Raw genomic sequence first — 12,031 nt, 5'->3', positions numbered from 1 at the left:
GAAGGGGGCCGTGTCACCAGGTTACAGCGACCACCCCCAACTGGCCAAGCTGGGACACTCTGAGCACCACATAATCAAGAGTGGGAGTGAGTGAAAGCCATCGAGACATTAGGCATCCAGGAGTCGGTGATGATGACTGAGGAGTGACTGGCCCCATCACAGAGAAGAAGCCCCCTGCCAGCCAGTGCACAGTGCCTGCTGGGGCTAGAAGCAGTGTTTCCCTGCCATCGTGTGAAGATAGGATCAGGGAGGAACCCCTAGTGGATGTGGCTGCGGGACATCATGCCTACAAGTGGGACACCCAGGGAAGGGCACAGCGTCACCTGTACAGCATCCTGCTAGGGCTGCTTCCCTGAGTTTAATGAAGAGGAAACACCAGACAAACCCAAAAGGATGAACGGTCTTTGGAAACAAGACAAAGGCTGTGAATTTTGCAGATGAGAGGGGACAGGACCACTAAAATGTGGTCGGGACCCTGGACTGGATCTTGTGCAGGAAAGAAGATGAGCTAAAGTTCTTGCATTAAAGAAATTCCATATTCTCAGGAACGAGACTCCCACTGAAATATTAGGGGTAAAGGGCCAAGAGGGTTCAGAAAAAACATCACGTGATTTCCTATATATTACACATATCCTCACACACACAATGAGAGTGTGTGCAGACACAGGTCATAAAGCTGAGGTGGTTTATTATATATTACACATATCCACACACACACGCACGGTGAGAGTGTGTGCAGACACAGGTCATAAAGCTGAGGTGGTTTATTATATATTACACATATACAGACACACGCACGGTGAGAGTGTGTGCAGACACAGGTCATAAAGCTGAGGTGATTTATTATATATTACACGTATCCACACACACACACAGTGAGAGTGTGCAGACACAGGTCATAAAGCTGAGGTGATTTATTATATATTACACATATCCACACACACACACGGTGAGAGTGTGCAGACACAGGTCATAAAGCTGAGGTGGTTTATTATATATTACACATATCCACACACACACACGGTGAGAGTGTGCAGACACAGGTCATAAAGCTGAGGTGATTTATTATATATTACACATATCCACACACACACACGGTGAGAGTGTGCAGACACAGGTCATAAAGCTGAGGTGATTTATTATATATTACACATATCCACACACACACACACGGTGAGAGTGTGCAGACACAGGTCATAAAGCTGAGGTGATTTATTATATATTACACATATCCACACACACACACGGTGAGAGTGTGCAGACACAGGTCATAAAGCTGAGGTGGTTTATTATATATTACACATATACAGACACACACACACGGTGAGAGTGTGTGCAGACACAGGTCATAAAGCTGAGGTGGTTTATTATATATTACACATATACAGACACGCACGGTGAGAGTGTGTGCAGACACAGGCCATAAAGCTGAGGTGGTTTATTATATATTACACATATACAGACACGCACGGTGAGAGTGTGTGCAGACACAGGTCATAAAGCTGAGGTGGTTTATTATATATTACACATATCCACACACACACACACGGTGAGAGTGTGTGCAGACACAGGTGATAAAGCTGAGGTGGTTTATTATATGTTATACATATCCACACACACACGCGGTGAGAGTGTGTGCAGACACAGGTCATAAAGCTGAGGTGGTTTATTATATATATTATATCCTCATACAGTGAGAGTGTGTGCAGACACACAGGCGATAAAGCTGAGGTGACTTATTATATACTATACATATCCTCACACACAGTGAGCGTGTATGCAGATACACACATGACAAAGCTGAGGTGACTTATTATATACTATACATATCCTCACACACAGTGAGCGTGTATGCAGATACACATGATAAAGCTGAGGTGATTTATTGTATATTATACATATTGTAACACACACAGTGAGAGCATGTACAGACACAGGTGATAAAGCTGAAGTGGTTTACTATATTATTATACATATCCTTTCTCACAGGTGATAAAGCCAAAAGGTAGCATGTTGACAGTGGGTGAATCTAGGAAAAGGGTGGATTCTTTGTCCTTCAATAATTTTAGCAACTTCTAAGGTTGAAATTATCCCAAATAAAATGTTTTTTAAAAATGAGGTGCCAAATAAGCACGTGAAAAGATGTTCACTTTCATTAGTTATTAAGGAAATGCCATTTAAAACCACAGCAACGTATCACTTCACACTTGTTAGGATGGCTACTGGAAAGAATGGACAGTACCAGGTGCTGGGGACAATATGGAGCCCCTGGAACCATCATATACTACTGGAGGGAATGCACAGTGGTGCAGCCATTTGGAAGGTGGTTTGATGGTTTTTATAAAGTTAAACGTGCACAATCCCACTGGTAGGTACTTAACCAGGGAGAGATATGCTCACACACAGGCCTGTATGCAGCCTCGTAGATGACTGCCCAAATCTGGAAATGGCCACGCATCCATCCACAGGTGCATGGACAGGTGTGCCCTGACCCACTGTGTAGCGAGCAACTCTGGACACACATGCAGCCTGGCCCAATGTCAGAACCACCATGCTAGGGAGAAGACCAGACGTGAGGCTGCAGCCGTGTGATTCCATGAACGACAGGCATGTACCAGCAAGACAGCAAAGAGAGGATTGGGGCCGAGGGGACCAGGAGCCTTAGGGGTGTAGCTTGATTGTAGTGGTGGCTGTGCACTTGTCACAACTCATAGGATGTGCCCTCAAAAGGGTGAATTTTACCCTGTGCAAACTATGCCTTCACAAACCTGATTTTTTAAAAAAGGAACAAAATGTTAAAAATCAAAACCAAACATTAAGCCATCAGACTACTTTCTCAAAGATATTATTACTGGACCTAGTTCCTTGAGCTCCGTTCTAAGAATGTTTCACCGTGTCCTCTTGGTACTATGTCCCGTGTTGTTCACCTGAAAGAGGAGTGAAGTTCTGACCCTCTAAATGTGGTTGGACCGCCAGGACATCATGCTGAGTAAAAGAAGCCGGGCCCAAAAGGACATACATGTTGTAGTTCTGTTTTCGTGAAATGTCCAGAACAGGCCAATAAATGAGTTGTGGTTGCCAGGGCTGGGGTGGGGAAGCATTAAGACGAAGGGAGTAGTAACTGCTCGTGGGCATAGGTCATGAGAATGTTTTCATACTACATAGAGGTGGTGGTTGCACAACGTTGTGAATGTGTGAAAGGCACTGAATCGTTCACTTTAAGATGATTAATTTTACGTTACATGAATTTCATATCAAGAAAAAAATTTTTTTTTAAAAAAAGGTGATGCTGGGCTTATCCTGATTTTTGTTGGGTTTGTACAGTGCCTGTGTGGACTTACTCTGTGGACACAAGGGGCGCAGGCAGTGAGGCCCACCAGCTCCATGTTCATGGAGTCGCCCTCTTGTGTCCCTGAGCTGTGTTGGGCCTAGCTGTGTGTCTAGACCTGGCCAGGAAACCCTGTGTGCGGTTTGTGTGACAAGGACCAACAATGGAGCCCCAACAAACGGATAATGTTTGGGCTGACCCCCACCATACCATCCGGTGGCTGCTGGCCCGAGCGTAGCTCTGCTCTGCCTGAAGCGCTAGGTGAGGCGAGCGAGGCGCTGACTTTACCTAGAGGTGATCATGTGTATCACTTGGGGCTCGTGAGTTTTAACGATACATATTACAGAGATCTCAGCAACAATAATGACCAGTGAGATACAAATAAAATAAACCCAAAGGGTCTCTTCCTTGCAGAGATTCGTAGTTCTGTAAGTGCCTGAGAATCTCTCCTGGAATAGTGACAGTGTAATAAATTTCCCACTTGAAAGGTTTTCATTGCCTTGACACAAAGATCTGCAGCTTGGTAAAGACAGGGCTGAATTCTCAGCACTGGGGTCTCTGAGGCCAGGTCAGGTCCCCACCTGTGAACTGGAGAGTGAAGTCAGCAAGACACTGGCAGAACAGAGCATCTGGAAACAGACGGTTCACCCCAAGTGTAACCCGTGACGTTGGCAGAGTAGAAGTCATCATCTGAATAGGCGGGCAAAGGGTGCTCACCCCTCAGCTCTTCATGCCCCACACCCCCTTGGACAGTCAGAAGTGGGGGAGGTTTATTTTTGTAATGTGCTGAAATTAATGCGATGCTTGCAAGTTTTCTGAATATTCTCTCTCCTGTGTGACCTGCCCCTCATCAATGCCCACCCCCCTCATTGCTCTCGGGGCCTGGCTGGACCCGGGCTCTTCAGGGGCCCTCGGTGGGCTCAGGCAGCAGAGCTGGAGCTGGCAGCTTCTCAGTGCTGGAGCTGACTTCTCATGACCTGCAAGTGATGTCCATCAGGAGCACATGGTGTCCTCATGGGTGTCACCTGTGTGTGGGCCAGCTGTAGGTCCGCATTTTCAGGATTTCCCACTGGCCAGTTAACCTTCTCCTCGTGGAGATCCTCTGTGTGAGAGCTGCTCTCACTGCTGGCTTGCCATCTCCACTTCACCTCCCTGTCCCTCCGTGACTGGGAGTTTCATCCCATTGGAGAGTGGACAGTACGAGGGAGAGTAGGCAACCCACCTGTCACTTCTTGGCTCCTCTTGTAAGAGCTTTCCAAGGAGCCCAGTCACTGACCACGGGAAAGGGTGCAGCCTGAGCCCTCCATATGTGGTCCCTGGGACAGGTGCACTTGCCAACAACTTCAGGCAAAGCCCCGATGTTCTGCCTTGGTTCCCATGTTGCAGTCCCTGTCTCTGAGTTCTTGTGACGTCCCCTGGGCTGAGCCGAGTCTGGGTAGGTGGTGCTTCCCCTGATGGGGAGGTGAGTCACATGCGGTGGTCACAGACCTGGAGGATCCCCTGTCACAGCCATCCTGGCCAAGGAAGGCAACAGGACAGGGCACTTGGGCTTCTGGTTGGGAATGGTCATCATCGAGTTGAGCCCTGGATACCTAGGGTCCCAGGGTCCCCCAGCAGGAGGAGACAATGCTGCACTTGGAAGCAGGAAAGGTCATCAAGAGGGAGGGAGGAGGGCGAGCTAGCTGGGGCCCAGCAGAAGGACAGTGAAAGAGGCTTCTGTTCGGGGTGGAGATTCCCGTGGCGTCTCCCAGAGGCTGTGATGTGGGACTAGGTGTGGGCAGCAGGGCAGCTGAGAGCTCTTGGAAATGTCCCCTCAGTCAGAGTGGGTGCCAATGCACATGGGGTCACTGTCCTCTGAGAAGACCTGGGAGACGAGGACCACAGGTGCCACAGACTGTAGTCCTGGAGCATCAGGTCCCCAGTCCCTCCAAGCCTGCTGGCCGGTGCCCACCCCCCAAGTGACCCTGTCTCTGCCCTTGTGTACCAGGTGAGCCTAAGCAAGGCGGGCGAGTACTGGTGGAGCGCCATCCTGGAGGGGGAGGAGCATATCGACATTGACCAGATCAACAAGGAGCGATCCATGGCCACAGTGGACGAGGAGGAGCATGCTGTGCTGGACAGGCTCACCTTCGACTACCACCAGAAGCTGCAGGGCAAGCCACAGAGCCACGAGCTGGTACAGGCGCCCCGCCCTTCCCAGGCCTTCTCAGTGCCCATGCCGGGGTGGGGTGTGGACAAGACGTGCTGGTGTGGGGTGTGAATAGGGTGCTGTGCGGGGTGTGGATTAGGGGTCTGTGTGGGGTGTGGATGGGGGTGCTGGGGCCGGGTGTGGACGAGATGTTCTGGGGTTGGGTGTGGACAGGGCACACAACTTGCTGCAGGGCACAGCTGCCCACTGGGTCCTGACATAGGTAGCTCTGGCTTGGTTACTTGGTCATCGCCCAGGACAGGGCACTGGTTCCACTTCTGGACAGAGAGCCGAAGTGGCAGGGCCAAGACACGCCTGTCCAAAATGAGCTGTTAATATCGCACGTGTTCAGCACAGGAGGGAAGAGGCGGGCCCAGCACTGCTGCAGGGCTCATGCGGTTCTGACCACAGGAGGGCCATGGGAAGAAAGTCCTTCCAAGTCACTTGAATGTCAGAGGCGTGAGAAGTCTACATGGCCAGCGGCTATGGAAGGGGCAGGAAGAAGTCAGCTACTAGGGACCATGTTCACGCCTGTGCAGCACGGAGCCTGCCAGGAGCCAGGAAAGGATTAGATTGTACATTCTTCCCTCTGTTTTAATAATCCCAGGAGTGGCTATTTAGGGAAGAAAGCGTTGCTTTTCTCGGGCTTTATTTAGCTCCCAGTGTCCCACATGAATAGCGCTGGGAGTTTGAACCTCAGTGTGATGGGAGCAGGTCAAGTTCAAGCCCACGTCTGGGTAGGTGCATTGCTGGGCACCACATTCCGTGACGTCAAACAGAGGACCCTGCATCCACACCCCAGCCCCCCGCCATGCCATTTAGATTTGCAGGTGTCCTGTCTGTCTCCTGAGGGCCTTGCCATGTGGCTCTGTGAGTATTCTGGGCCCGTGGCTGTTGAGCGCTCCACCACTGCCCCCATGCCTGTCAGTTGTCCTCCATCTTCACTTCGTTCAGAGCTCACACAGACTTCCCCCTGCAAGGGTAGAGGAGCTGCGGAGGGGAGCACTTAGTAAGCGCCCACTGCATGTAGGTCGGGTTGGGTTCGCCAGGTCATGGATGCAGTACAGCACTCCTGAGAAGAGGGTGTACTTTCAGAGGTCACAGAATAAGTTCATGGTCCCACAGCTGCTCAGGCAGCAGGGGCGGAGTGTGAACCCTGGGCTGGTTCCAGGCCTCTCTCTCATTCCTGCCCTGAATCTCTGAATCTTCTCTTGGTGTGGCTTCCTGACCATCTGGGCTTACAGGGCTGGAGCCAGGACTAAGGTCAGCCATCGGATCATGGATGTCTTGCTGGTCATGTCCATGGAAAGTGGCCATCGCTAAGCCCAAGGGGCATAGGACTCGGAGCACAGCTCACCTCTGTGCACGTTTAGACAGCAGTTTTAATCTAGTTGCACTCTATCTGCCTATGGCCACTGGACAAAGGAGCAGTCTGAACACTGGCCCTGTGGGGGGGGCCTCATGCAGCTGTCATAGGCGTGAGTGTCCCTGCCCGAAAGTGGGCAGGCTCAGAGACGTGAGGCCTGAGTGGGGAGCAGGAGGTCCCTGCTGACTGGCCCAGAGATGGGGCTGGCTGATGAGGAAGGATCTGAAGAAAGAAGAGCCTTGGAGATGCTGTCGTATGATGGAAAGACCTTTGTGGTTTGAGTCAAAGGGATTCTGGAAGGGCTTGCTATGTGCCAGGTAGCGTGCTGACCGTGGGGGGACGTGAGTACCTGACCAAGAGCAATGCCTTTGGAGACCTTCGTTAGACAGAGGAACCCAGGGCTGGCAGTACATGTGGCAGGACCCAGGGGTGATCTGGAGATACTAAAAGATTGATGTCTCAAGGCCGTGGTAATGGAGGTGGGAGAGTGTCCGAGGGCCTGGCCTGGCACCAACACTGCCACCTGGGAGTCATCTAAGCTTGGCAGGGATTCAAGAAGGAGCATCTGGAATGAGGTTCACCTCCCGGGGGTTCCACATGGAGTGTCCTCAGCACACAGGTGGTGAGGGAAGCGCAGTGTTGGGAGCCGGGTTTGGGACCAAGAGAAGAGTATGGAGGCACAAGGAGCCACGTGAGGAGCTGTCAGAGCTGCTGTGGCCTGGCAGTGAGGGAGCTGAACTTGGTGAAACTTGGCAGTTGAAAGCTGTACAGCCACGGATGGTTTAACCCACAGTCTCTGTGGTCCCTGGAGGAAAGCCAGTCCCCAGAAGAAGGAAATGAGGGTCAGCAGGACCCACTGGTGTCTTCAGATGAGGGCCAAGGGGAGGAGAGGTGGCTTAAGAAAGTAGGTGGATGGGGGCCAGCCCGCTGGCACAGTGGTTAAGTGTGCACGGCACAGCAGTTGAGCGTGCACATTCCGTTTCAGCGGCCCGGGGTTTGCGGCTTGGGTCCCAGCTGTGGACATGGCACTGCTCAGCAAGCCATGCTGTGGCAGGCATCCCACATATACAGTAAAGGAAGATGGGCACGGGTGTCAGCTCAGGGCCAGTCTTCCTCAGCAAAAAGAGGAGGATTGGCAGCAGATGTTAGCTCAGGGCTAATCTTCCTCAAAAAAAAAAGAAAGTAGGTGGTGATGATGGCACTGCATCGTTTCCTGAGGGGCCTGGGGCAGGACAGATGTGGGGAGTGAGCCGAGGGCTCCATGTTGGAGTTTGGAGTGTGAGGGCTTGTCATACGGCCCATGATGAGGCCAGTGCATGGGACATCGTCATGGGTCAAGGCTCAGAGGGAGTGAGTGCTCTGTGCAGAGCTCACCTGAGAGACAAGGGTACTCGGATGGGGGCCTTAAAAGGAGTGAGGGGCCAGGAATCCAAAAAAGAGGGGGCAGTGGGCAGGAGGTGGAGGAAGAGGGTACAGGCGGAGGCCACTGGGAAACTTCTGGCTGGGGCGACAAGCCAGTCACCTCGCGACTGTGGCCACCACCCTCCCCTGCTGGCACAGTGAGTTGGGCACTGGGCGGATCCCTCATGTTTGGTGGCTGGCCTGCAGGGCTGCAGCACATGCTTCTCCGGGTGCTCTTCCAACGTCTTGGTGTGTGTTGTCTGCACCAAGTTGGGAGAAATATCGATTAATCCCCAATACTCACTATGTGTCTTTGTCACACCTGCTGCTGCACCACTTAGGTTTATTAACAGGGAAAAGAAGACCCTTGTCAGGAGGACAGTCCTGAAGCCTCGTCAGACATCAGACATTTTGCCCACTGCTCAGTCTGCAGGCCTTGAGACCAGTGAGCTGCGGGAGTTGCTGCCTTAGGGTAGCCCAGGCCCCGCAGCAGCGAGTCTCTGATTTCTCCTGGTCAGATGAAGGGGGGGTGGCCCCCAGCCCACTGCGTCTGCAGGGAAGAAGAGGGTCCTGCGGCACAAGGAGGTGCCTTCCTCTCAGACTCTGCATCTTGCATGCCTGGCCCAGTGCACTGCTCGGCTGGACAACGTTCCAGACTGTCCGCGGCCTGGGCTAGCTGATGAGCGGCCCCGCCTCCACCTCCCAGGGGCTGCGGGGTCTGCGACGAGGGAGTCTAGTTTGACCTCCTGAGGTCTCTCCCTCTGAGTCACAGCCTGGATCCCGCCTGGATTATCTGAGGGTGTGGGCCTCCATGCTGCCAGTCTCCTCCCTGGGGAAAGGGAGCAGGCTCATCCCCCTGCGCCTCAGTTGGCCCGTGGGCTGTATCCCTCAGGCCATTAGGAGTTTGGACAGAGATTCCTGGTGAGGAGGAACAGCAGCTGAACCAGGAAGGCAGCCAGCGCTCGCTGGATACAAGATGGGGTGGAATCGGCATGTGGGGAGCACAGGCTGGCAGACAGTCGCAGTCACCCCAGGCAGGTCCCCCTCTGGAGGAAGCAGAGCGGAGTCCTGCTCTGGGATGTTAACCTGTCTGTCTGTTTTCTGTTTGTAGAAAGTCCATGAGATGCTGCAGAAGGGGTGGGATGCTGAAGGCTCTCCCTTCCGAGGCCAGCGATTCGACCCGGCCATGTTCAACATCTCCCCAGGGGCTGTGCAGTTTTAAAACTGAAGGAAAGGAAGCCCTCGCCAGCGGCAGGCCTGGGCTCCCTCCTGTCTGGGCCTCACTGTCTGGCTCACCCTCACCAACCTTTCTTTCGAGGGTGAACCCAATCTCTGCCCCGCCCTGCATCTCCAGACTGTTCCAGAGCAGGGTGGGCCGAGAGGGTGTTGGAGAGCAAGGGCCGTCCCAGCAGACATAGCTCTGGCCCCTGTCGCCCCCGTTACCTGTGCTCTGCCTGCTGCTCTTTGCGCTTTGCTTGCTTTTCTTGTGTAGGGGGCGGGGCATGAGTGTGAGACCGGCTTTTGAAGCTGGGCGGAGGGGCCGCTCTCCTGGGCAGTTTGGGGAACCCTCAGCCGTGACGTCTTGCTGGGTGCGTTTATGTGCGGTCTCACTCCTCTGCTTGTAAGTGTCCAGCGCCTGCCTCAGCCTCGTCGTGGAGCAGCAGAAAGTGGAGTTCTGGATGTTGAGAGAAAGTCTCGTGGCCTCAGGCTTGGCACAGCAGGATATGTCTGTCTTCTGACTGGGTGGCCCTGCTCCCACCTGACCTGGCACTTTCCTCTTGTGGGACTGATTCTCATCCAAGTGCGCCAGGCCAGGCTCTGTCAGGAGACCACGGCCCCTGGTCCCTTCTTGGCTGAGGCCAGATCACGCTGCGCGGAGCTCACAGCTCTGTTCCCACCACTCTCCCAGGACCTGGAGCCCGCACCCCAATCCTAGAGGGCCCTGTGTACGTGTCACCAGGACCACGGGGCTGCCTTGTTGGGTGGTCACCTTGCAGGTCTCCACACCCTGCAGCCTGCCCTTGTGGGCTCTGTCCACTGGGCTGGGGGAGGAGGAGCCCTGTCTGGAAGGTGGTCCTTCCAGAGACTGCCACCTTCATTGCAGTGTGACTCACAGGGTGGCTGACAGCCCTGTAAGAAGCATCCCTGAGGCCCTGATCACTCTGATGCCATTGCTGGAGGTGCAGATACGAGGTGGCTGGTGGGAGTACTGCCAAGGGGACACAGCTCTGTTGTCTACAGTCATCACCGAGGCTGCCCATGGAGCTGCCAAGACCCTTCTTCAGGGCCCCTAGGATTTTCATGTCCGTCCCACATGGCAAAAGGTCTCATGGCAGGCGTCTGCCTGAGAACCCTTCTCACATGTCTTATCCCCCCGGCCACCCCATGTGGGGTCTTCCGGAGTGACAAGGTGGGGTGTGGCACACCGGCACTTGGCTACTGGGGAGACTTTGGGAGCTGTGGACTCCGTTGTCAGTTGTCTTCCTCTCGCCTGATTTTATTTTCAGTGTTGCATTTCTCCCCACCCTGCCCGCTGTAACAGCAGTGTACCGTGTCTGGGAGTGGCAGGCTGGGGGGTTGCTGGTCGCACATGGCTGATTACGGGTCAGCCTTGCTGTCTTGCGGACATCCTCTGCTCCTTGCTGCCAGCCTAGGCCCTGGAGCTGGTGCACTCTACCTGTTTTCTCTCTTTAGACACGACAGCAGCACATTGGCCCCTGAGCTCCATCAGCTGAGGTCTGCAGAAAGCAGGGTGCCCACCTGCGAAGTTGCCTCGTCTCCAGTGTTGGTTTGCAATAAAACTGTATTTAAGCATCTCTCTGTCTGTGTATGACATTCACTGCCAAGTTCTGTGTCTGCGTGGTCATTGCCAGAATTCTAGCCATGAGGTCCTGGGCCCATGTACACAGCAAATGCCAAGATGAGGCATTCCTACATATCTCCTGAAGATGTTTCCCATCCCACCTGCACATTGGTGAGACTTCACACAGCTTTCAGAAATCTAGTAAGCTTTTTTTTTCCTAGTAAGGAAAAAAGGATTGTAGCTGTACAACTTACATCCGTTGCCAGCAGGTTCTGAAAAGCCAAGATGAGCACAGGACTCAGAACACTTCAGCTGGAGAGCCCTCGGCACCCCCTTTTCCTGCACTCATCCTGGAACACTGGGCTCACGTGTCTGCCTGCACCCCCGCCAGGCACCACAGGTGTCTGATGCATCCCTTTCCTCAGTCCCCTTGCTGTGTCAGGAGCTGGGTTCAGTGGGCAGAGCCTAGCCCGTATTTCCTGATAAGCATTTCTTGAATGAATGAAGAATACTTAGATGGCTGAATGGTGGCCTTACCAAGCAAACTCCCAGGCCAGAAATAAGCTGCCAGGAAGGAGGGGCACTGTCTTTCAACAGTTTGTCCCCAAAACGTGCAGGAGGGAGAACAGTCAAGAGTGTTCTATGTGGAAATGTGTCTGGGAGGCGGCAGCTGCCTTACAAAAACCTTGACCACCCAGAACACAGCTTGGGGAACAGACCCAACCCACCTTCAATCTGGTCCTGGGGTGGGCCAACTGGCAGTGAGCTCAGCCCGGGATGGGATAGGTCATCTCCATGAATAGAGAGAGTAGAGTTGTGGGCGCAGAACCCGGCTAGCCCTGAGTAAGCGCTCTCTGGCCGCTAATGCTGGTCACAGGTGTTTATGGCTGCTGTAAGCAGCACTGGCCTCTGGAACCCCCAACTACCTGGGTTAGTGGCCCAGAT

The 12,031-nt window shown here is 53.5% G+C and overlaps 1 protein-coding gene across 1 annotated transcript in view; it reads left to right on the top strand.

Annotated features, from left to right (window-relative positions):
• The window catches only part of NUDCD3 (NudC domain containing 3), a 95,178-nt gene extending 84,079 nt beyond the window's left edge, over positions 1-11,099 (top strand). Inside the window, exons 5-6 of the mRNA XM_023639013.2 lie at positions 5,316-5,504; positions 9,395-11,099. Coding sequence (XP_023494781.2) covers positions 5,316-5,504; positions 9,395-9,505 — 300 coding nt within the window. The 3' untranslated portion in view covers positions 9,506-11,099. The remainder of the gene's footprint in view (positions 1-5,315; positions 5,505-9,394) is intronic.
• The last annotated feature ends 932 nt before the right edge of the window (positions 11,100-12,031 follow it).

Source organism: Equus caballus, chromosome 4 (assembly GCF_041296265.1).
Source record: "Equus caballus isolate H_3958 breed thoroughbred chromosome 4, TB-T2T, whole genome shotgun sequence".
Taxonomy (NCBI): Eukaryota; Metazoa; Chordata; class Mammalia; order Perissodactyla; family Equidae; genus Equus; species Equus caballus.
The sequence above is the reverse complement of the archived record's forward strand: the minus strand, read 5'-3'. Positions and strand labels throughout refer to the sequence as shown.